Below are 26,876 nucleotides of genomic sequence, written 5' to 3' on the forward strand. Positions count from 1 at the left end.
AACAACCAAGACGGTAGGGAAATCTTACCCATATATTTATATATATGAAATTTAAATTGTGACCTTAATACTCTCCCTGCCCCCAGACACAGAATTATATAAGTAGAGTAGCACATATTTGCTTTTCTGGCTGAAATAGTGACTAGATGTATATGAGAAGCTTTGTCTACTTGTGTGGTCCTAGGATTGATGCTTCCTGTCTGACCTATGAAGGAACCACACCATTGAAATCATAGCTGCAGTGAGCTGCTGAACGAGTTGTAATGAAGCCACCTACTGCAGTCCCCCCTATTGTGCTGAACATGTACTACTGTAAAACTATGTTATTTTAAAAACACAACCTGCATTTCATTTGGCATTTAGGCTCTTTTTTTTTTACATTATACAATATCCTCATTATCTTAGTATGATGTTTAAAATCAAGTAATTGTAATTTTGAGGCCAGGCATCATTTTGTTGGGCCTAAGGGAAATAAAATCCCAAGATAGTTAAAATATGTGTAAGTTTTCAAAAATAGAACTGTCATGAGAAAAGCTAATGTAATTTTTTTTTATATTTTTGAAATTAAATGTTATTGTATTCTCTGAAATAGGTTTTTGGCTTTTATTTTTTAACAAGAACAAAGGGAAACATTTTGTGGCTATTTTCCTTTGTAAAACAAATAAGTGTATATTATATACATACACAATTTATCTAATATTTATTTTTAAATAGATGATTTAAATTAATAATATATATAACAAAGTTTAGAAATTATAAAAAAAACAGTAATACAAAATTACCATGGGTGTGTAAGTCATGGGAAAAAATCACAAAGCCACTACTTGAACATTCCACATTGTTTCAGAACAGTATCTCGTTTTAGTACTCATTAGTATAAAACAATTCTATGAAGGTTCAGTTGTGCAGAGAGACAGAGTGCACATGGTTAATCATACAAATGCAGCATTGTATATAATACTTTAAGTGCTGGTATTGTCCATATTTTGTCTAAAATATAATTTGGACATTTAGAGCCAGCTATTAAGTGCCTGTGATGAATAGTTCAGAGGATTTACAAAAATTAGAGTTTTTACTGAAATACAGAATTAAAATTTTTTCACTTTTCCCATAAGCTTCCTTTGGTCTATTGCAAAAATCTCTTAAATCCCTGTGAATAAAGAGCGGAAATCTTTATATTCTAAGATGACAAAAAAAACACTTTGTTTAAATCCTGTTCCTTATAAGGTACTCAGTGCACTGCTCAACACTAACTACATCTACACCTCACAAATTCAAGTTAAATTAGACATATTCGTTTACATTGTAGCTGATGAGGAAGTAATTAAATTTCAATGGGACATTAGATTTTAATCTTTAGGGATATCCTATTATTTATAGAATGCTAGCATTTTTAAAGTCTAATTTTTTTTTTTTTTTAATGCTCACCCAAGGATATTTTTTCCATTGCTTTTTTGGAGAGTGGAAGGGAGAGAGACAGACAGAAACATCGATGTGAGAGGGACACATCAATTGGTTGCTTCCCGCACTTGCCCCGATTAGGCCGGGGATGGAGCCTGCAACTGAGGCACATGCCCTTGGCCAAAATCGAACCCAGGACCCTTCAGTCCACGGGCGAACGCTCTAACCTCTGAGCCAATCCAGCTAGAGCTAAAGTCAATTTTTCAATTACCTCCCTCCTCTGATACATACTGCATAATATATAAAAACTCAGTCATTAAATTTTCTGCGATCTACAAAATTATTCCAATATAACGAATCTGTACTCCAAGGTTACTAGAATTCAAGCTGTATCTCTGAGGCCAGTTACCGCTTTCACGATTATTACACTCCAGGCAAGACACGCTTTAGCATTTACTTGAAAGAGATGTTATTGTTAAAAAAAAAAATCTAGAGGATGGATTCTTAGTAAATTAAATAAACTTATCTTACTTAAAAAGAGCTGTTTTATTGTATGTAAGTGCATTTATGGTTTCTTCTAATTACTCATAATTTTTATAATTATTGAATAAAAATTTGTGTAAAATATTTCCATAACCTATGGTTATCACAATTTATAATATCAGTTACCAATAAACAGCACTACCACATCCTTGTCAGAATCACCTAATCTTTGCATATTCGGTGCCTTCAGTTTTACTCATTAATTATCACCTATGTTTTATAGAGGAGAAAACAAAGGCTCACTCAGCTAACATGTGGAGGGACAGGGATTCAAAACCAGGTCTCCTGACTTTAAGCCAATATTCTTCCAATGTTTTCCTTATTTTTTTTTTTAAGCCACTAAAATTTATGATTAAATAATCTTACAGCAAGCCCAATACACAACACAGAAAAGTGATATTGAACAGAATTCTATTAAAGTGGGATTTGAATCTACAATCCTAAAAGCTTACTTGCTGGCTCACCTAATTATCTATTCGTCCATTGAGCCAATAAATATTTGAGAGCTGCAGTGGGGATACCATGGTGTGCAAGACCAACAAGGTTCCTGCCCTCACACAACTTAAATTCTAGCGAGAAAAGCAAATTATAACAAAATAAATTAAATGATAAATACTATTACTACAGAGCTGGACATTTCGTAACATGCTCAGTTAAAAAGCCTTGCAGCTCATTTAATGATATGGAAAAATCAAGGTATAAGAGCTACTTGAAGACAATTAAACTCACACCAAATATACATGTATAAAAATTCCCAACTGAGTTTTACCTTACTAGATGTATGTATACTTATATGCATGTGAGGATTCTAAATACATATTTATATGCACAAAGAGCTATGCTCAACAAAAGATAAATGACTTCTTGAATAAGTCTTGCCAAGTCCTCTCTGAAGTACTGTAGAAATTAAAATAATTGCTTCTCAAGTCTATCCAGCACACATGGGATACAACTTTCCATTCCGAGTGCCAATGTGTGAACTGTGCACGTCTGCTTTCATGTTTCGTACACGGTGAGGTTACATTAGCTGTTACAGTTGTTGAGCTGAGCTTGTGTCAGGTGATTTTGTCCAGTTTAGTCCAAACTGACCCTGAACTAAAATCAAATAATCATGGGTGTATATATCTTTTTTGGTCTTTTGACCCTAATGGAAATTTGAAGTTGATGCCAAACTGATGTTTAATCAACAGCAATCTGTTTCTCAAAACAAAAACATCTGCAGGCAAATTTTAAACGTGTAAATAGACATTTACTCCACTTTGTAAGTAACGGGATTATCTCAATCTTGAATTCTAATTTACCATGAATAATTTAGTCCCATTATTGAACAGGTAATTTTAAAGTAATCTTTCCTTAGAAAAAGACCAAGCTTAATTTGAAAAGCTTTATCTTCACAGAAATCATTTATCAACATATTTTAGGATAACCTATAAAAATGTAGGGATTAAAGGAAAGGGCTTGAGCTTTGAGGCTATAGAGTGAAGATTTAGTGGCACACATCAAAGTTGAAGAAATGTGGGGATCTGCTGGACTTTTAGTTTACAGTCTAGTGAGTGTGGGACTTTATTAAGACCCAGTTTAGGAAGAAACGAGGTATTCAGGAAGTAGAAAATGGCTGCTGCATTTTGCTGTAATAAACCGTTTCCATTACCCAAAAAGCCGCATGTCTTCTTTCAGAAAATATACATAAAAGAATGGCAGGCTAATATGTTAGCTTGCAAATAAGACAGCAACTAAGAACCTTCACTCTTTTTGACCTAACAATGTACATATATATATACTTCAAAACAATCACAATAATTATACAGGAGCTACCTTTATACAAAGTTAATTTAAATGACATAAAATGTTGTAACATTTTGGGGCAGTAAAAATAAAACAGCCTTATTTTTCATGGTATAGGAAGAAGCTATCAGTATATAAACAAGTAGACATGATCCACCACAGACTCTTGGAATGGGTATTTTTCTCAATAATTCTCAGAAATTGTGTAACCAGGATAGATCAAAATTCAAAATTTATTAAATATATACTATGTGCATATGTTACACTGGCAACGTAAGGAAATGTGGACAATGTGAGAGAAATACTGCATTTAAAGGGCATGGTAGATCACAATCTATTGAAAGAGACAAATAATTGATTTGAGGTGATAAAAAGGTAATATAGAGGTATCAGAAATCAATTGTGAAAAGCTAATTTTGAAAAAGGAGAGATGAAATATTTGGGGAGAATAGGGAGAATCAGGCTGGGGCTTGACACTGATCATGAAGAACATTGGGGGGAATGTAAGAAACTATAGTGAGGCACCTTGTGAGGCACCGTATTCAACAGGATCATTTCTTGGAGCTTTGATAGAAGATGAACAAACCACTGCTTTTTTTGATTTAATTCACATATGGTACCAGTCTTCTGGGATTCTGGAAGTTCTCACCAAGAATTAGTCATTCTATTAATTGTTTTCACATACTATGGAAATTGTTAAAATAAAACTTAAACAGATTTAAAACAACAAAGAGTTCCAAGTTTTTCTATATTTAGCATTTTAAGGTAAGAAATAACAGAAATTTCACTATGAAGTTTTTTATTAAATTATAGTATAGTACAATTTATGTCCTAATAACAAGATTTTAATCTTTAGGGTAATATGATATTAAAACCTACTTGGCCACATTACTTTTTGAGTTTCTTTTGGGCAGCTTTCTTCTTGACCATCTGCAATCGCTTCATGGCATTGAGCTGTGATTCTTGTGAAGTTGGACCTTTAAGGGATGTCGACGGAGTGCTGCTTGATTCTGAAGTGGTTTTGCTCGTGGTACTTCCACTAGGCCCTGATGTCCCACTATTTCCATTTCCACTTAGTTGGCTGCTGCTTCCTGGAACTAAACTACTCGGACTAGGAAGACCTACTTTGCTAACATTGTCACAACTAACTGAGCGACTAAGGCCAGTTTTGCCCAAAGTTAGAGGTGGAGGTGGTTTCAATGGTACAGTGGGTGAAGTGTTGCTACTGGCACCAATTTTGGAACCTATTCCACCTTTGGATGATGTTGCCAAACCAGTCAAACCCACAGGCTTCTGGTTAGCTGATGAGGTGGCAGGTTTCCCACTATTGTTTTGGGTTGTTGAACTCAATTTTGCTGTTGATGGACCAGCAGAAGTAGTTTTGGCTGCAAAGGCTGCCCATCCAGTTAAGCCACTAGTTGCTGAAGAGGAAACACTGGTACTAGAAGAATTTCCTGAAATAGCCCCGGATGTCTAAAAGAATAGAAAAATAAAATATTACTTAAAGCCAAGTATAATTAATACCTAATATAATTTTCTGAAATATATAACAAGTTTAATTGTTGGACTCTTTATACAGAAGTAATGATGTGGGAAATTTAAATTGCACCACTAAAATTAAGTTCTTATAAAATGAATCTGTAAAAAACACAACAAAACTTATCCATAGCTAATGGGTGCTACCATTTCCAAAGAGAAATTTTGGGATGCCATATTGTTCTACTAATTCCAGAAATGAAATATATGGAATTCCTTTTTGAGAACTGCTTTTCAGTTATAAGTCATATCAGAAAATCAGGTTTAATGCTTTAACTTATTTTCACCCAAAAAGGTATTATCCAGCTCAGTAAAACATGTGATTCTTTAGATTTTGCTCCAAATAACTTGTAGATAATTTCAAAAATAGATACACTCTTTTCTTTTAATTGAATTTATTGGAATGACGTTGGTTAATTATACAGGTTTTAGGTATACAATTCTACAGTACATCATCTGCATGTTGTACTGTTGTTTACCACCCAAGTTAAGTCTCTTTCCATCAGCATTTATACCCCCCTTTCCTTCTTTTACCTCCCCCCACCCCGTTTCCCTCTGGCAATCACCATACGGTTATGTCCATGAGTCTTTCTTTTTTTTATTTTGCTTAATTCCTTCACCCTTCTCACACAGCCCTCAACCACTTCCCCTCTTGCAGTTATCAGTCTGTTCTCTGTGTCAATGGATAAAAATTTTCACACCCAGGATATCAGATGTCTGAGGTAAAGAGATTCACTCAATAATTACTTGTTGAGTAAATGTATGAGATTCTGAACCCACATTTTTTAAAAGTTCCCCTCAAATTTTGAGCAAATAATTACTGTACTGTAAAATATATACAGATATACAATACAATGTTAACTACTTGGAACTATACAACTCTAGTGATATATTAAAAAAGGTCTAATGATTTTATTTTCGTTTCCACTGAAATTATCACAAGAGATCCTTACTTCTGTTAAGGATATTATCAACTGCCTCACAGGCTGTACAGAGCCATTTTGGGCAGGTCTGCGTCACTCCTTGACGTATTTCATAAATTTCTCTGACTTCCTTGGCCAGTCAAGAGCTAACAGTGACAACAGTGTCACTATGTAAATAAATAGTGCTCTTATTCACACAAGCTCAAATATTCTTCACCTTCACATTTGGGTTGTTCAAATTAACTATGAGTTGAACTTCTCATTGGCATTCTTTCTACCTTCATGTTCCTTTTTTTTAAAAATCCTCACCTGAGGATGTTTTTTTGTTTGGTTGGTTGGCGGTTTTTTTGTTTCTTAGAGAAAGGGAGAGCGCAAAACATCAACGTGAGACACTCTGACTGCCCCGACTGGAAATCAAACCTGCAGCCTAGGTATGTTCCCTGACCAGGAGTCAAACTCACAGCCTTTTGGAGTACAGATGACACTCCCACCAACTGAGCCGCCCAGCCAGGGCTACCTTCATATTCTTAGGATTGACAAAAGTGTTAAATTCACACATGGGTGAAAGATAAAGCATTACAAATAGCATCTCACTTAAAAATATGGTAGTTATGTCTAAAATATATATCTAGCTGTCTTTTAGAACTGAAGTCCAAAAGAACTGCTAAGATGATTTTTCTCAAATGATAAAATGATTTTAGTTTTTAAAAGTAGCCTTCAAAAAAAAATAAAAGTAGCCTTCAATACTGTTTGCATGTAAACATTTTTAACCAATGCGAAAAATAATGAAAACAGAATGCTCTGAAATCTTTACTTTTTAAGTGGAGGAGTCCAGATTTTTGTTCACATATTCTGAAAATGATAGGAATTTTTACAATAACAGCACACAATAACTGTCTCATAAGTTCACCCAGAGAAGATGAACTACATAAATTATAAATTCCTAGAGAAATGCATACAGGTAATAAGAAAAAGTTCCTCAAGGAAGCAAAAAAACACAGGTGTAGTCAACTTTTTAGTTCTGAAAGATCTAATTTTTTTCCTTTTTCTGTTAAACATAAAACTGTCTGCCATATGGCTAAATGATCTTTCAACCAGACTTCACAAAAGAAAACCCATCTGAAGTAATTAAAAAGACCAACAATTATGAAGTACAAACAAGAAAGCAAGTTCTGTGTGTATGGCATCTTATTTTAATGGCTTGCTGTTCCTGGGACTGCTGTTCAACCGAGTGACAGACGGCCTACAATACCATGAGGGTGCGCTCAAGTGTAAACACACACAATGGGTAGCAAGTAATTCCTTACTACTTCAGTGTATAAATTTCTCAACTGTTTTTAACTATAAATATTTTCTTTCCATTATCCTAGTTAGAAAGCCATTTGCTCTTTATATAAGGATGAGAACAATTTTTTTCATAGTAAAAATTTCCCCACTTTTATCATAAACACACCAAAATCTCTCAAGCAGAGCAAACACGACAGCCAAGGCCTTAATTGACTTGCCATAAAATGATTTCATGTTGGGTTTCCTAAAAATAAACTTTAGTATTAATAGGTTAGTATAAAAATCTACCTAAAAGTGACTTAAATATAGAATATAGCAACTCTAATTACTTTCAATAAATTATTCTTACTTCTATTCCAATTCATTAAGTTCCTATGTGACAAATCAATGGTAGATATCCCTTGGATATCAACTTTTCCCCAGTAAATTAAATTTAAAAAATGATCTACAAATAAAATTATTAGTATCTTTCTCAGAGTACCTTATATTTATATTCTTTATCATCATCCCAAGGTTCTGGGTCTTTGTTACTTAACGGTACTCACTTGGAATTATATAGTCAACTTTAGAATTTTCTGGGGTCCACCTTTGAAAATTTGGGGTTGTTTTTTCCTTCTGTGTTTTGTACTCTGCTTAAAATTGGGTGTAACTCAGTAAAAGCATCCATTTTGTTATAAAATTAGATTAGCAAAGTATTTTATTCCATGATACCAAAATGCCAGGATATTAATAATAATGTAGTGTGAATTCAAGGATGCAAAGCTGGGAACGAGAAAGGTGATACTCTCACTAAATAACCTGGCCCCTTAGAATAGAGGTAGGTATCATGAAAGTTCGTGATAATTAAAGGAAACAAACAAAAAGACAAAGCAAGAAAACTTTAATAGCCGATAGGTAGGGAGAAAAAAGCTATGGGGTCAATAAAGCACAAGTAATATGAGGAGCAAAATTGTTGCTACTGAGGGCAGAGGTATTTTGAATTTAAAGCAAATTCCTGATGGAGGTAAGTGTCTGACTACATAGAAATGGTAAAGAATGTCAACTTGGGATGCAAATGCACAGTTCCTAATTTCGATAAAAAGAGAAATCAGCATTGTTAGAGATTAAATAATTATATAAATGTTCCCTTTCTACTTAATGTTAAAAGTGATGCAGTCTTAATTTCTAACATACGGCCATTTAGTATATAAAAGTTCCTCATTAATTTTTTTTGCAACTAATAATTGTTTAGTCAACTAAATTAAAAATAAAATCTTAGATAATCTTAGATAAAAATGAAATGTACTATACCTTGACTTCTGTTCTCTTAAATGCTAGAAAAGTTGTCTCTTGTTTGAGTTTAGTTTCTGGTTTCTTAACCAATGGATCTTTGACAGCGGGAGCTACAGAAACCACCGTGGGGGCTGGTTTCTGTGGCGGTTTCTGAGTTTTTAGAGCCTGTAAAAATCAATGTTAAGATTAAAGTAGCTACAAAATCTTAGATGAATGCACAAAAAAGACAATGAAAAATCTATCACAGTACTCACTGAGTTGAAATATAGTTGAACATTTAAAAAATATTGTGATCATACTAAAAGTATAGACTCAGACAAATTATCATCATATTAATGCTTTTATACTCTGTATTAGTTTCTAAACAGTAAAGATAATAAATGCTATAAAAATCATGCAGATTAAGGTTAATTAAATGCCATTTTAACAAGAAAATCAAATTGCTGCTTTCAAAAGGTAAATCACAAACTATTTGTAATTGTGATGAAGTACATTTACTTCTTATTGTGGCGGGGCAAAGACTTAGGAGTTTTCTTCTTGGGGTTCAGGCACAGGTCACTGAGTAACTGAGAGTGAGTTAAAAGGTAGATCAGATCAATTATATGGTTTTAAATACAGACTGGGAAGAAAAACCTATTAGTGGTAAATGATGAAGCTTTTTGAAGTTTTTCCACACTGTAGAACTAGGCACACTGTATTTTTAGAGAAAGCTCACAAATACAAATTTGATAACACATTTTTATGTTATCAAACAGGAATTTGCACCCATTGATCCTTTACAAGTATACTGTTTTATTTTGACGAATAATATTTTCTTATTTTGTAACTGGTGGTGTGCCATCTGTTTCAAATGTGGGTTATGGGGATGAATTATGATTATGTAAGAGTTTAGCACAGTGTCTGGAATATGTTGAGTGCTGACAATATTAATTCCTATTTATCCATCATAATTATTTACAAAGGATAAGGCCTCTGGAAGAAATCATCCATACTGAATGGTGAAAAATGCCCCCAGCCGTTCCACTGTCTTTGACAATCCTAATAAGGTCATACAGGATTATACTGGGGAATTTATTAATAATTTCTTCCCATTTCTAGAAGTTTGAATACAGACTGTTTTATCCTTGTTTGGACCTTCTTTTGCTATGGTTTGCTGTATTATATATAATTTTGGTCCTTAAGTCTCAAATCATTCCATATTTTATATTACATACTTTCCACATGGAAGTGCACCTACTATGAAACATCATTTATAAAGTAGCATTTGGATCACGAATATTATTAAGAATGCTGGAAGACTACCTGCGGTAAAGCATCTCCTACCTGCCGGAAAGGAGGGCCACCTCACTCTACTGCAAAATCACGTTATGGGAATGCAGCTCTCAGAGTAAATCAGAAATACATGGCTCTGTAACCACGGCTTTCCATCTTACGCGTCCCTCCACCCACACCTACTATTCCAGAAGTTAGACTCTGAAGACTAACCTAACGTGTGTGGTTTAGTAGATGAAGATTCATTACAACGAAGCTCAGAAAGGACCTCTGTCTAGGAACCATGTTTAGATCTGCTTCCTCTGTTTCACCTGGCCATCTTAGAAGTGGAGTAAGAAATACCCAGAAGCTTTTGTCCTTTGTTAGTAATACTAGTTTAGGGAACTAGGATATTATCACTGACTCAGTGTTGCTCAAAAAAAGAACTATAATTTTTCACTGGGTGGCTGCCTCCCACACTGCAGAATGTATGTAATTCTCTACTCAGGGCAGTAACTGCCAGTAAAGCAGCAATGACAAACACCGCATATTTCTAAGTGCTGCTGAGCAGGTGTGTGTTACTACCTTAGGTTGAGAACCACTGCAACAAGTCAAAATGAGTCTCTTAGCTAGTGCTGAGGCAAAACCCATTTTCTGGTAGAGAGAAAATTTTAGAACTAAACAATGACCTCTGACCCTGCCACACATCACCACATTCTTATGTAGGTCATCCTTTAATGCAGAGGCTGCCCTAGTTGGAAAAATTAGTGCAAGGAGGAAGGGGCTGTAAGATGCTAGTTATAGTATCTTGTGATACTCTGGAGCAGTAACCAAAGCACATAGGAGGACCTCACTGAAAGCAATTATAGTTAGAATGACTGGATTTAGCACCCCCACTGTTTCCAAATTTCTTTTTCATAAACCTCATATTCACTGGATCCAGAAATTCAAGTTCACTTCAGATCATGCCTTTTGGGTTTCCCTAGGTCCACTGTTTGTGTATTCCAATCATGTTCTAACATTAGTCATGGCCTCCCATTCAGTACTTTGACTCATGGACACACAGATTAAACTTACTGACTACTGATTTCTGGTACTAATCCGCATCTCCTACATTGTGCATATCTTAAAATGAGAACCATAGAATGTAAGACATGTCTAGTCCTGAGCTCTGCTCTGGTGCTATGCCAAGGAATAAGACATGATCTTACTGATAAATGAACCAGACATTTAATTTGCAAAGATGATAAAGAATAAAAGGTACCCCAGATGAGGAGAATCTGAGAAGTAAAACATAGGAACATGAAAGTTTACCACATATTTAGGGAATGATATACTTATTCTGCCCCGGCCAGAATGTATGGGATATATGGTGACGTGGTGGGGGAGGGTACAAAACGAGACTTGGGTCCAAGAGAGAAGGGCCACATATCCATTCTAATGAGTATAATCTCATTCTGTCAGTAATCAAAAGCCACTGGATATATTTAAACAGATAGAATTAGATAAATATTTTAGAAGCACAATTCTAATTGTTCCAATGGTACTGAGTAAAGTGGATTGAAGGGAAGCAAGAAGACCTCTTAAGAGGTTAAAGCAAATGACAAGAAATGAGAGATTTATAGAATAGGGTAGTAAGAGGAAAGTGAATAGGTATGTGAAAGATAGAAGAAATAGACAATAATATATGGAATTAAAAGAGGTATAATGGATAATGTTTTCTAGTTGAGCCAACTGGAGGGAAACTGAGTGGAGAAGAGAACAATTTTGATTTTAAAGAAATTAAGGAAACTGAAAGATATCTGATCAGCTGCCAAAATTCAATCCAGAAAGAGGGTTAGAACTATAAATATAGATTTGGTGTAAAAAAATGGGGAGAAAAAACCTAGGAGAGAACAGTGCTTACTTTATTAAGACTTACAGTGAAATAAAAATAATAATAAAACTCTAAAGATATACTAGAGAGAGACATATTACTATCACAAATTAGCTATTTTGACTATCACCAATTCTTAGCGATTACATCTGTAATTGTCCTGGAATGCACTATACTGAACACCCATAAACATTTTGCTTGAGGTCCTAAAGGGTTATTTTAAATAATAAACTAAATAAAAATCAGACTGAACAGAAAAAATTGTACCTTGTCATATAAATTTCCTATTGAAAAGAGAAAGTATACCTACTACTGAATATTTACTACTTTTCTTAGGAATAAGTAAAAACTATTTCTGATTTCTGATTTAACTGATTAAAAAGTAAAACAGATTATCTTGCTATTTTACTCTTAACTAAGTATTTCTGACTTTAAAAAGATGTGCTTGGTCAAAAAACTTTATGTAGAAATTCATTTGATTAAGAGACATGAAAACTCTTGTAGTAAGAGTCCCTAATCTAAGGCAGGGAGAAGGGATAGGGGAATGAAATAAGTCACCAAGGTAAACAGCAACTTGATTTCTTTAAGAGGAAAATGATGACAGTCACTTATCAACTTTTTTTTCATTCATTCATTCACGCATTTATTCAGGCAAATATCTATTGCATCTTATTGTATCTAAGCATTAGTGATTCAGTGCTAAGCAAAAATTAGACATGATCCTTGCTTTCATGGAGCTCTGAGTAGAGAGAAATATATTAATAAATATTTAATGAAAAAAAGATTCACTATAGTGGAAAATACAAAGAGGAATAAGCATATGGGGGCAATGAAAGTATATTCTGGAGGTGGGGGTGTCATACTTGATCTGAATGTTGATAATGAAAAAGGATTATCTAGGGAGAAAGGGGAATGAAGAGCCTTCCAGGCTCAGGAAAAAGTCTGTTCAAAGGTCCTGAATAAAAGTTAGAAAACTATCCAATGTAACAAATGAAATCATGTTTCAGTATGATATTAAAGGCAGTTATGTTAGTTAGCAGCATACAGAGCAAGTACAATGGGAAAACAGGGTAAACGGTCATTCAAAGACGGTAGACAAGACTAAGTGATAGAGAAACGCAGATGCAAAGAGAGATGCAAATACAGACATAGCCTTTGTACACAAGTGTGGTGGTTTAAGCTCACTCAGGAACAGATATTTTCAATATTTCCCTACCAAACTCACCAAAGACTAGGGCTTTGTATCCCACCATTTCCTACAGTGCATTATAGTATTTTTTAAATGTTTAGAAGTACATTGAAATACTAGTGAGAGATATTCATATTTTATCGGTCTCCAATCCTGTTTGTTTTTTCTATATTAGAATAAACTAAAAACTGAATAGAGAAAAGTACATATTACATGGTCTGGTCTTTAAGCATAGATACATAAATCAAACATACATACTATATAAACAAACATTTAAATAATCAGCTCATGATTTATTTTTTCAATATCGTAATAATTCAATATTTATTTTGAAAAGCTGTATCAACAAGAATATTGACAGAGACTGTTTAAAATACAGAAAAATTATTCCTACCATTTTTTTCATTTGTCTGGTACATCGGGCACAATACCACACAAGCCGAGGGTCATTCACCTCCTTGTCTGTCACTTGGGGCTTATGGCAATCTTGGTGGTAGAGATTATGGCACTCTTGACATTCCACTAATTGATTACCAGATGCCACTGTCATTTGCCTAAGAAAATATAACATTAAGCACTGCCTTATTTGAATGCATGCAACAATTTAAAGCCATTTTAGGATTGTTCTGTGAAAGTTTGATATATTAAAGACTATTAAAACCCCCAGAAAACTACAGAGGAAAATAACAACCCCGACATGTAGCCTATACAAACACTTCATTTCTTTTAAAGCTTATGCTCAACCATTAATAAATATATAAGGTGCCTTAGTAACTAAATTTGGCTATATTCTCCTTGTCTTTCTCTTGTAATATTTTTATTTCTCCTAGATGGTAGTAGACTTTGGCTAGTCCTCCAACAGTCGCATAGCATCTTCTTTGTACCTCTATTAAATTCCTTTTTATTTGTTACCTATTTGTTGTTCTATCATCTTCACTAATATGAGTTGTATAAAGATGGAAAATGGGCCTAACATACAGTGCCTAGGACATTACTGTGCATAACAAAGGTGTTCAATAAATAGATGTCTTATCAACTGAATAGAATGTAGCAATATGTGTACCAAAAAGTGTAAATTCCAATAGCACAAAAGCAATCATCACATAATAAGTCTCCAGATGGAAGGTTATAGTTACTAATTCTCTCCCCATTATTACTTTATGATTTATCTCTTTATTTAAAAATAATAACCTTCATGGTAGATAAAGGTTGAAATAAATGTATGTGAAAACAATGAAACTCTAACAAATGATCCCATTCAAAAGTACATATAACATGGTCAGGTATAAAGTTTACAAAAGTTTATAATTATTTACTCATTCCTAGTACACCCAAATTTAACATTTTCATGAAGAAAAATGCAAAAAAAAAAAAAGGCATTCTTTTCTGTTGCGCTAGTCAGGGAAAGACATTAGTAATTAAAAATATAGACTGTGGCATAAAAAAGTTTAAAATCTAAGTTGTTCCGGTTTTTAAAATATTTTAATTAAGTTTATTGGGGTAATGTTGCTTAATAACGTAAGTTTCAGGTGCACAACTCAGAAATCTTTCTTCTGAGTACCTACCTGAAAAATCTGAATACACTTACCCATAAAGATATATGTACTACTATAGGCAAACATAATGATCTATGTTTTTATACCTATGTATTCATGTTTTACAACAACACTCAGAATAATCTATATGACCCATTTATTTCATTTCATTCTCCTTACAAAAAGATTTAAAGGTGTTTTAAGAAATGATATATAACAGTTTACTCTATACATACTATTAAGCAAAGCATTCGGGGGAAAGAAAAAGCAACACAGACTTCTTAAAAAGAATGATGGAAATAATTGAGTCTGCTGAACAGACTCTTCCTCATTAAAGAATAAAGAATGATTGCTTTCTCTCTAGAACCCAAGAATGCAGAAAGTATTACTACAACATAACAGAATAATGCCACAGTCAGGAAAATAAAATATTGGACAATTTTCAAGATGTTAAATTGCTATATAAGCAGTTCATACGGAATAATCTACTTACCTCCTATCCACCTATAAACAATAAAAACAAAATAAAAAGCACGCAATAACTGGAATGACTTTTTTTTTGTTTAGTCATTTGCTCTTTAGAAAGAAACAAGAATCTGTGGCAAGGTACAACTTACCTACAAACAACACAAACCAATCCCATCTCCATGGCAAAATCATCAGCATTGGTCTCCTCAAAACTGGAAAGGTCAGCCATAGCTAAATCCCTGCTTGTTTGCACCGTAATGGGAGAGGACCGTGTCTCTGGTTTCTCCAATCTAGGTTTCTTTGGAATATCAACTCCTTCAGGGGTGTCTGATTTCATCTATAAAAGCACGCAATCAGAAAGTAACATGTTACAATAAACTTTAAATCACTGAGAGGCAGATAAGATGGACAATGTGCAATGTCCAAGTCCACTTGACAGATATTTTCACGTAGTTAGCAACAGACGTACACACTAAAGATCTGTAGGAGACTTATAACAAATTCGTAATCAGTACATTAAAAGAAATCAGTAAGGTAGAAATAAATAAATCAGAAAAGTTTAGTATATATCTGTATTTTTCTTTATACTCCTGTATCCATTAAAGAATTCTGGAAGTTCAATGAATTTACCTATATTGACCTTTTTTTTCCCCTCCCGTCATATGCTTTGAAATGAGAAGCCTTAGAATTAATAAGGCTATTTTTTACTTTAAATATTTTAAATTATGAACTACTAAAAATAAACAAAGTGAAGGATAAAAATCATTTGGTTGTATAATAGATGCACAGAAATCATTTGACAAAGTGCAGTACCCATTTATAATAAAAAGTCTCAGACAAAATGGAATAGAGGGAACATATCTCAACATAATGCAGGCCATATATGACAAACCCACAGCTAGCATCATACTCAATGGGGAAAATTAAAAGCATTTTCTTTAAGATCGGGAACAAGACAGGAATGTCTACTTTCACCACTCTTATTCAACATAGTAATGAAAGTCCTAGACACACAAATAAGAAAAAGAAAGAAAAGACATCCAAATTGTAAAGAAAAAAGTAAAACTGCCATTATTTGCAGATGACATGATACTGTATATAAAGAACCCTAAAAAGTCCACCAAAAAACTACTAGAACTGATAAATTCACAGTGAAGCAGAAGGATACAAAATAAATATCCATAAATCAGTTGCATTCTTATACACCAATAATGAACTATCAGAAAGGGAGACTAAGAAAACAATCCCATTTACAATTGCATCAAAAAATACCTAGGAATCTAACCAAGGATGTAAAAGACCTGTACTCAAAAAATTATAAGACACTGAAGAAAGGAACTGAAAAAGATACAAATAAGTAGAAGCATATACCATGTTCATGGATAGGAAGAATTTACGCTGTTAAAATGCCCATATTATCCAAAACCATCTGTAGATTCAATGCAATTCCTATCAAAATATCAATGGTGTATTTCACAGAACTAGAACAAATAATCCAAAAATTTATATGGAACCACAAAAAACCTCAATTATTTGTAGCCCTGTTAAGGTACATGCCATATTGTAACAAATTTCACATTTAGTCATTTATATCTTTATTTATTTATTCCTTTACTCTTCATTCTTTCCTATCTTTTCTTGTCAACTGTTCCATCTAGAATATTTGAGTCATAAATTAAAGTTTATACTTGAAATCAGTACATCTCCTGGGGCTCAAATATTTATTGACAATGATTTCAGTAAATGGTTAAAAATATTTCCAAATTTTATTCATGTTTTTCAAAAAAAATCAACATCTATAATTATCAAAATATTCTTACTTAATGATTATTATGTACTTTTTAAACACTATTACTAAAAGACGTAAGCACAAAACATTGTTTCTGACTGATTTGCTTTGTTTTTTTATTACATTAAAATAAAATCTTACTTTTTCAGCAGGTCTCTTTTCAGCTTCCTTCTTTACCTTTTCAGTTGTGAGAACTTTGCCATTATTATTGCCAGAAGGAAGACTGGATGATGTTTTGGGCTCCTGCTTAATGGAAATGGTTTTTGTGTTTGCAATTTTGGGTGGCTCCACATCCTAAAAGGTGAAATAAAATGATACCCACAATTAAATATTCAGACTATCTAACACATCATAAAGAAATAGATCATAAATCTTAATAATTTTCAGTTAAAAATTAAGTCATCATATTGTGATTTTTTTGCCTCTAAAACATTAGAAGATAATTACAAGTAAGGTACAGTTTCATTCAGCAGCTTTGAAAAACAAAGATTCTGATCATAAAGAATTTGAAATTAAAATGTATCATAAACAAGAGGGTTTCTACACACATAAAGTAGAACAGAATATCCCTACACCCAGCTAACTTTTCTATGTAGTCTAATAGTTCTCTAAAAGCTTGAAGGAAGAAAACAAAAGTAAAGACTATAATTCTTTCATGCCGCAGGAAAGATTATTTTGGTAGAGAGAACTGTTTTAAGATGGTCTAAATGTACCACACTGTACTACTACAGGACTTACAAAACTCCCTCTAAGCTTTTTATTCACATAGGTACCTTTTGCGATGGACGGTAACTTGAATCAATGCCCCGAGCCAAAGATTCATCAAGTAATGCTTTTAGCTTTTCAGCAGAATCCTTACTCTTTGAATGTAAGAAGCCTAGTGCTTTCAAAAAAATGGGATCAAGTTCCAAGTTCACAGTAGCAGCCATTGCAAACGCCTAAAAGAAAAAAAGGAGGGGGGTAATTTAAAGACGATGAGTAAAGTTTATCTATAATTTCTTTTGTTTATAACAAGTAATGCTGTGCACATGATACAGAGTTTAAAATATCCAAAAGGTTACTACAGAAAGAAGTAAATCTCCTTCTGAACACTGACGGGCACATCTAGCTCTTTTCCCCTAAAGCAAGAGTGTTACCAGTTTTCTGTATATCCATATTCAAGTTTTAAACCCAGATAAGCTCCTCCCTGCCACAAAGATCCCTCCTCACTCCATTTTAAAATATATACTTACATATACTTACATTTTAAAATCTATACTTACATGTATTTTTTCTGGGGAGAAAGAACATAGCTCTCATTTTTCAAAAGGTCAATGACCACCCCCCACAACCCAAATTTTCTTCACTGGTTAGTGAAGAAAAGGGTATCTAAATTTGTGAAAACAGACACTAAGAAAAATGTTGAGGTATGATTTTCATTCATTTTTTTAATGATATTCTTAGTCATAAGAGCCATTTTGTTAAAACACAATGTTGCTGATGAGCTTTGTAAAAAAAGTTAAACCACTATTCTTTAAATCCTTTTCTGATGTTCTTAAAATTTCTTACTGGGACTAAGTAACTAGCCTTCTTTCTTTAGCATAAAAATGTTACCTTTCTGAAAACCCAGGGACATTTTCCCAACTTGTGTTTGCCATTCTCAAGTTGATTTCATAAATTAGAGATGACTTTTTTCTATAATTTGGTATTGTTAATAAGACACAAAATTCTTTTTTGCATTCTAGATACTAGTAAAACATCTTATATAAAAAAATAAAATATACACTTACAGTTCAGTACACATAAACTTGATGTGCTTAGATAAAGTTTACTTTATGTCAAAATGTCTCCTCAAACCTTATTTACATGACAGGGAAAAAAAGATGTAGCTGGGAGTGGGGCATCACAGGAGGGCAGTGGTTAGGGGATGCACTGCTGCAGCTTTTGCTTCAGCTACCTCTGTCTCCCTGGCTCTCATTCCCCATCTTGAATGCCTCAAAAAAACATACTAATGATAATCTTAATGGATCACATTTAGATTGTGGTATCTCATGCTTAACCTGTTTTTAAAAAGCATATCTGTATCCCATAGTGCCTATGATAGTGCTCTGTGTCCTAAGGAGCTTAAAAATAGTGAAGATATACATCAAAGGCTTATGAAATTCCAAAACATTAAAAAGTTTTGTTTTCCACTAATACCAACGCTATCACATGATTCTACTTCTGGCTGTCACTTTTTCAAATATTTCTCCAGGCAAGGAACTGTTAAAATAAAAATGTATTCTTTGAGTTCAATCCTTTGATCAATATTCTACGGCTTGAAATCTTCCACCCTCCAGGTTACTATTATAATAATGCCACACACTCGCACCGCTAGAATTAAGGATCTGTCAGCAATTCCACAGTAATCTCTCATTTTCAGGGGTTTAAAAAGCCATTAAAACTTGCTGTAGGTTGAATCTTGGCATAGGAAAGCTCTGCCTGAAAATAGATTTTATCTGTTTCTGCCTCATCTACTTCCCCCTTAAGCCCTCTCCAACTTTAACAGGAAACACACACACACACACGTAGGCTTTTAAAAAAAGTTTTCAAGAGGGTATTAGATATCTGTTTAATACCTCAAAATTATTGTCAAATTCTGTGCTCTACTAAAATATCTGCATCACCCACGAGAAGCAATCCAAAGTTAAATACCACAAAGAAAATAACCTACCTCAGTCATATTAATAAGAATTTAACAAAAATTGAGAAGCAACCTCTGTCATTTTTTAACATTGTATTAATACATACATCATCTATATATAATAATAGGTACAGAAAGGTTATTTTTAAATTTACTCATGGGGCCAGTCACCACACATATGCTGAGGAGAAAACAGCTCCTGATTAAAATGTCCAGGATGAAAAGGGTAAAAGTGTTGCCCTTCCTGAGTACACAAGGGAACAGACTAGTCTTTCTACTGACCTAACATCTTATAGCTAAAGAGCAAGCATGGCAGTTTACTTATCCAGAACAACGTTTGATGAGATACTGACCAAAGGGTTGATATTTAGAAGAATCCTTTTAATATACTAGAAAAACCATTACTTGAAATTCTTTGCTAAAAAGCAGAAGCACAGTATTTACTGTCATGCATTTCCATGATCAGAGATTAAAGGTTTACATTACAGACCAGTGGCAAGAGCCAGCAACTACATTATGAGACTACAGAAGTCATGTCGTCAACACCGACATCCAACTGGAACCTTGGAGTCAGTTCTTTATGATTCTGCGATCATAAAACCAAACAGGCTCTGTACTCCTGCCCTAAATTACCAACATGTCCCTCTAGCCCAGTGGTCTCCACTGTGAAATATAAGGAGAAAAATATTAGGCTTTATTTTTCTTCTTTTTTTAATCCTCACTGAGGATATTTTATCCATTGCTTTTTAGAGAGAGTGGAAGGGACAGAGAGACAGAGAGAGAGAAAACCATTGATGTGAGAGAGCCACATTGACTGGCTGCCTCCCCCACGCGCTCCGCCCAGGGCCGGGGATGAGTCTGCAACTGAGGTACGTGCCCTTGACCAGAATCAAACCCAGGACCCTTCAGTCCGCAGGCCGATGCTCTAACCACTGAGCCAAACTGGCTAGGGCTATTTTTCTTTTAAATTTTTATTAAAAACAAACCATTACCATACAGCTATAGTAGTATATGCATATAACTGATACACATATGAAAGTGTGTTCAACTGGTGTTTTTTTTTTAACTCAATGATGAGAAAAGTTTGGAGATGACTGTTTTAGCCTGCCTAGCAAATTCTGGTGTCCCTTTCCCTATTATATACACATCATGGCTGCTTTAAGGTATAAACTACCTGCCCCTTGCAAGTTCCTCCAGTACTCTCATTCCACTCAGCCCTTCTCCCTCTCATTAACTTCATTGCTAGATGGCTATCATCTACTGGACCCCACTTATTACCAACATATATTTTTCACTTTTTTCTCAAGCACTCCTTCTATCTGTTCACCTTTAGCTACACACGTCCCCATCTCTCTTACAACCTTCCCCCAAATAGTGTTCCTTTGACTTGTTTCTGCTCAAAAAGCAAAGGGCTACGGAGACCTTACTCTATACTGCTGCTGTGGGAAAGATATTCCATGACCACCATTTTTCTACATCCTCTTTTGAAATCCACATCTGCATCTTCAATGTTGCTAAAGTACAAAATATTTGCACAGGCTCATCTTCCTCCCTGCCATCCCCACCCCCCACCCCCTGCCATCATCTTCAGCAATTTTAGCAACTATGTTGATATCTTCTCCAACTTCCTTCGTTCAGTTTAGATCTTCAACCCCAAGGAGCTTCATTTTCAGGAAATAAAATATGAAATGTGCCACAACTATTCTCCTCCTCTTTGGCTATAATCAATTCTCGTTTTGGACTACAACCTTCCATCACTCCTCTCCAATGCTTTGACCCAGGACACTTTTCAGGGTGCTGAGCCAATCTTTCTTTTTCTTCTTCTTTTTCTTTTAAAATATATCTTTATTGATTTCAGAGAGAGGAAAGGAGGGAGAGAGAGAGATAGAAACATCAATGACGAGAGTCATTGATCAGCTGCAGCCCGCAACCCGGGCATGTGCCCTGACCGGGAATCGAACCCCGATCGCCTGGATCCTAGGTCGACGCTCAACCGCTGAGCCATGCCCGGCCGGGCTCTTTTTCTTTTTTCTATTTCTTTGCTCCCACTCCACCTGTACTTTGAGTTTATAGCGCCTCCAGTTCCTTGTTCCCCCTGCTTTCTCCTTAGTGGCACCTTCCTGCCCCAACTTTTCCCCCTCTCACCAACCAGAAAACAGTAGTTGGGGCTAAAAAAAAACACTCATGGTTATGTGTTTTACCCTTTATACTTTAATTTTTTATCTTACTTTTCCGCCCCATTTTCTATTGCCTTCTCTGGTTTCTACTACTTCTCCTTTGTTATTGGCAACTGTACATGTAGTGAAAGAAATTCATTTTCCTTTTACTGAAGTCCTGAAGAGGTCAGCAACTGTGCTGCAACTCTTGTCAATTTATCTCCATTATTTCCAAAAATATTTTCATTTTCCTGGAGTTATACCAAACCATGTGACTTCTGTACAATTTCTTTCCTGTATATTCCAAAACCTATAATGCAAATGGACTGTAAAAGAAACACATCATTCTCACTGTAGATTAGAATTCCAGAAGACAAAGTCCTGGGCAGGAAGGGGGGTGGTATGTATAGACAGACAGATAGACAAATGAAAGAAACTTAATGCCTTAAATGTAGGTTTAATTCAAAATCTAGGTATTGCTTTAAAAAAAGAATGTCAGAAAGTTAATAGTTACTACTTTAAAAAAAAGTCAATGACCTAGCAGCGTGGTAGTGGTGGAATTGGTGGGAGTGAATTCTTAGTTTATACCAGGAATTGTCTATGGCAAATGCACATAAGTAACACAGACATTCCCACTAGTAAACAATGATCTTTTTTCTCCATCTTTTTACCAGCTTGATTTACTTGTAGCACGTCATTTTCCTTCCTAACCAGCTTACATTCAATGGTTCAGCCTTTCACAGACGTTTCCAGTGCTCGAAGCACCCTTGTCCCATAGCCTTATACTCTCATCTACTTTACAGCCTATCTGCCTTCTCCCTGCCTGAACTCACTCACTCTGTAGCTCCTGAGTTACCAATCTCATCCAGGTACTCGATACAATTTAGCAATCCTATCATGCCTCTCTGTTCAACTCCCCCGCTTTCTGCAAAGACCAGTTATAGTTCTTCCTTTTCCTTGAAACTGCTTGTCTCTCAGTAGATGGCCTCACCAACCTTGCAGAGAAAACAGCAGCTGTCGGAGAGGAATGAAATTAACTTCCTGCCACCACATCTACAAATTTACCTGTAATCATCCTTTCCTAGTTCCCAAATGATAAATGAGGAGGTGGCTCTTCATGTAATGCCACATGTACCTGCATCTATCTCTTCCTTCCCCCTCTGGAATATTAAACTATGGATTATTTACTGTCTTCTCCACCCCTCACAGTCTCTTTCTTTCTACTGGCATCTTTTCGTTGACATTTAAGTATATTCAGGCCTCTTCTATCCTATCTTCTTCACTTTATAGCAAAACATCCTCAGAAAGGCTACATTTTATACTCTCTGTTTCTTCTACTTATGCTGCATTTAGTGCAATTTGGCCTTTGCCCCATCATTCCATGAAAATGCTCTCATCAAAGTATTCGAAGCTAAGTCAGGTAAATATAACATAATACCATTTTTTCCTCCTACTTCTTTTTCAGTCTCCTTTGTAGGTTCCTCTTATTCCATTTAAATAAAAATGAGTTCTTCAAGGCTGGGTTCTGGGTCTCTTCTTGTCTCACTCTACACCTTCTCAAAATGTATCCTCTGGATTTGCAGCATAAGCAATACCTAGGAACCTGTTAGAAACGCAAACTCGTGGTCTCCAGCACTGGACCCACTGAAGAAAAAATTCTGGGAATGGGGCCCACATCTGCATTAAACCTCTCTGGTGTTCTGATCCACTCTAAAGTTTGAGAATTACGCCTTAGACAATTTGATCTAAACCCTTTTGCCAGTGATTATAAATTTATCTCTCCAGCCCACGTGTCTCTTCCAAGATTTAATTGCTAGCTTGACTTAGATATGTCACTGGTACCTCCTACTCAACATAACAGAGCCACTAACTCAAAAACTCTTGTCTTATCTTCCAACTAGCTCTTCCTCTAATATTTCCTTTCTCAAATGATACTTACCAGGCTCCAGCCAGAAACCTGAGAATCAGCTTTAACTCCTCCCACTTCCTCAACCCCCGAACCCCATTTAATCACCAAACTTCTTAAATACATCTCAAATTCATCAACCCTTATTACCACTACCCTAGACCAAGTTACCATCTTCTATCTACTATCAGGCCCACAGCAATAGCTAAGTCAGTCTCCCCACAACCACTCTTGTTGCCCTCCAAATCTTTTCATCTCCCTCACTTGCTTAAAATGCTCCTTAAACTTCTCAATGTCCAAAGATTACAGAACGAGATTCTTAACAAGGTCGTAGTACGTGTAAAGCAGTTACGACAGTACCTGGCACAGAGTACATGCTCATTAAATGTTACCTAGTATCAAGCTACTCCCACTCTGTTGTATCCACACGACTTATTTCAAATCTTTCAACGTATCTTTTTTACCTTAGCACTTTAGTAGAGTGTCCCATCCCCTATCTTACCCTTCAAGTCTCATTTTCTGCACTATTCTTACTGGTCCCAAAACATCCTGTACTTATTTGTAATAGTTATTACACTGTTAATTATGTAAACAGTGTTTGCCATTCTCATGGGAATGCCAATTCCATGAGGGTCAGCACTAGATTGGTCTTACCTACTGCTGCAATCACGTGTCTAGTGTGGTGCCTGAGAGAGAGCAGGTACTCGGTGAATGCTGGCCAAGTGAATATATTATCTACTCCCCCTTTCAAAAAATTTTCTCCTCCTTGAGTTCTATTATATTTAGCTTTTCTGGTATTTCTCTTCTGTCTGTGACTACTCGTTCTCTGGTTTATCTTCTCATCCCTGTTGTTCTTGGTATTGCCCAAGTATCTGTCCTTGTCTATCTTCATTAGTTCTGGTACCAATTTCTTCCTTGGTAATCGTATGTACAGGGGTGGGCAAAAGTAGGTTTATAGTTGTTCATGTGGAAAAAGACATGCCGGTTACGATTATTACAACAGCTATATTAACTCTGTGTTTTGAGTAGTCACAACTGTACACCTACTTTTGCTCACCCCTATATATTATGTTTTCAAATATCATCTCTAGGCAGATGATTTCATATGTTTATCTCCACTTCAATCTTTCTTAAGCTCGAATTTCACATTTCCAATTGCTTCACAGAAATGTCTGCCTGATTATCCTAATAGTATGTCAAGTTCAGTTATGACTAAAATTTAGATTATGACTTATCTTCCCCAAAAGTTTCTTGTCCTGCAATTTCTTTCAATAAATGACACAACTCTCCATTAATCAGGTCTGAGGCCTAAGTCTTTCCCTCACTGAGTCCTCTCCCTCCTCCTTATATACAAACAATCAGCAGGCTCTTCCTGTGGATTCTAACTCCATAACACTTCTCACATTTTCTCTGTTGTTTTTCTCACTTCTGCTACTACTCAAATTCACATTTTTTGTTAGCCTTTCTTGGTACTGTAGCAATAATGTATTCTCCTCGACTTCAATGCTGTTGCCATATTAATGTTCCTGAAGAACATTTTTTTCTTTTTTAAAAATGTTCTCCCTCAAAAATTAAGGCTTCCCACTGCCTTCAAAATGAAGCCCAATTTGTTGGCCTACCATTTAAAAAGATTCATTAACTGGCACAAAAACATTAATTCTTCATCCTGATCTTCCATGCAGCTGAGCCACTAGCGGGCCTTGTCACTTCTCATATTTCTCTGTCTGGCAAGCTTTTTAACCATTTTTAGATCTCCAAATTCTATCAAAGCCCAGTTCAAACACTACTTCTAATGAGGACTCTAAATGACAGCTGGTGTGTCCATCTCTACCCCAAAAGCTACCAATAATCTCTCCCTCCTAGGGTGTCTTTTAGTGTTTTCTCATGGTACTGGAAATTTCTACCTTGAACCACACTTTTTTTCTGCACAAGTGTTGTATTCTCTATAAAACTCCGAGTACCTTAAGGGGAGAGTTTATATTTATTTCGCTACTTTGCCAAGGACTACAATATTATGGCTACAGAATTATCAAGCGATCAAAAAGTATAAAGGCCTTTTCTCTCCTACACAATTCTAATCCTTTCCAAAGGCCCTTCACAAAAGAGCAACAAAAAAGAAACTCAAACCTATCCCTCCCCTCCCTCCCCTCCCCCCACAAAAAACCTCTAAACATCAATAAAGCAAAAGTGAAACAAAAACACCTATTCCATGACTGGGGACTTGTCCAATGTTCCTACCTGGAATACTCTCTTCCCAATCCTTCATCTGGCTTAAATTCATTAATCCCACTGGACTGTAAACTCCATGAGACCAGGGATTTTTTTTTTTTTTTTAATTTTTATTTTTTAAATTCACGGTTATATACCTAGTGCTCGGAACCTGACAGGTGCTCCAATATATTTATTGAATGGACTACTAGGTCTTTGTTGAAATAACCCCTTCGAGGGCGTCTGTGATCTCTCCCACCTGAACGGGGTCCGCAGAGATAGATGCATTTCCCTGGGTGTCCTTTCCCGCCCTCCAGGCCAGTCCTCTGAAAGCGGCCCGAGGCCCACCCCGCGCAGGGACACGGAGGAGACCGACCCCGCCCAGGCGCAGCGCAGCCGCCCCGGGAAGCTCGGCCGTGTCCGCCTCCGCGCGGCGCGAGCCTTTCCAGCCAGCATCCCCGTAACGGGGCTGCCCTTCCCGTCCCCCCACTGAGGTCCTGGCCCTGGGCTCTGCCCGGCCCTCGGGGGCATGTCCGCGGAGGCCCGGGCACCGCGACTCCAAAACCAGCAGCGGCACAGGCCCTGCGCAGAGACAGCGGGCGCTCCGCGGGACGGTCAGCCCCGCTCACAGCCCCGCCCGAGGCCTCGCGGGGGGGGGTCCCGGAAGGAGAGCCCGCAGGAGAGGGGAACAGGGAGCCGCACGGAGAAGTCGCCGAAACCTGCGGAGGGAGGTCCCGGGGGCCGGGGCCCGCGCGCCTCCGCCCGCCACCCCCGCGGAGGAAGCCGAGCCCTCGCTGCGCGGGGCGAGCGGCCAGCTCGGGGCACGCGACCGCCCGCAAACTAGGCTTCCCCACCCGAAGCGGGGACGCTAAGACCCCCCGAGGGCGCTACTCTCCCGCCGCCTCCCTCGCGGAGGTCTCGAGCCTCCCCCAGGCGGCCGGGAGGGGGGTCGCTCCTCACAACTCACCGCTCCGCCCCCGCGACTCAGTCCAGGGCCGGCCGCCGTGTCTCCGAGAGCGGGAACAAAGGTTCCCGCGGCGCAGTCGCGGAGGGAACGTTTTCGCTGCGCCACGGCAGGAAGTGACGTAG

At 36.4% G+C, this 26,876-nt stretch overlaps 2 protein-coding genes across 2 annotated transcripts in view; one reads left to right on the forward strand and one right to left on the reverse strand.

Moving 5' to 3' along the window:
• Positions 1-841: 841 nt before the first annotated feature.
• INTS12 (integrator complex subunit 12) lies at positions 842-26,859 on the reverse strand. Its single transcript, XM_081117485.1, has 7 exons — positions 26,755-26,859; positions 17,629-17,793; positions 16,997-17,149; positions 15,216-15,403; positions 13,458-13,617; positions 8,766-8,912; positions 842-5,202 (listed from the first exon to the last, which is right to left on the reverse strand). The coding sequence occupies exons 2-7, from the start codon at positions 17,782-17,784 to the stop codon at positions 4,618-4,620; spliced, it is 1,389 nt and encodes a 462-aa protein (XP_080973611.1). The 5' UTR covers positions 17,785-17,793; positions 26,755-26,859; the 3' UTR covers positions 842-4,617.
• Positions 26,802-26,876, forward strand: part of GSTCD (glutathione S-transferase C-terminal domain containing) — a 113,543-nt gene continuing 113,468 nt past the window's right edge. Inside the window, exon 1 of the mRNA XM_081117442.1 lies at positions 26,802-26,872. The gene's annotated coding sequence lies outside the window, so the exon portion shown is untranslated. The remainder of the gene's footprint in view (positions 26,873-26,876) is intronic.

Source organism: Miniopterus schreibersii (genome assembly GCF_964146895.1).
Source record: "Miniopterus schreibersii genome assembly, chromosome: 1".
Lineage (NCBI taxonomy): Eukaryota > Metazoa > Chordata > Mammalia > Chiroptera > Miniopteridae > Miniopterus > Miniopterus schreibersii.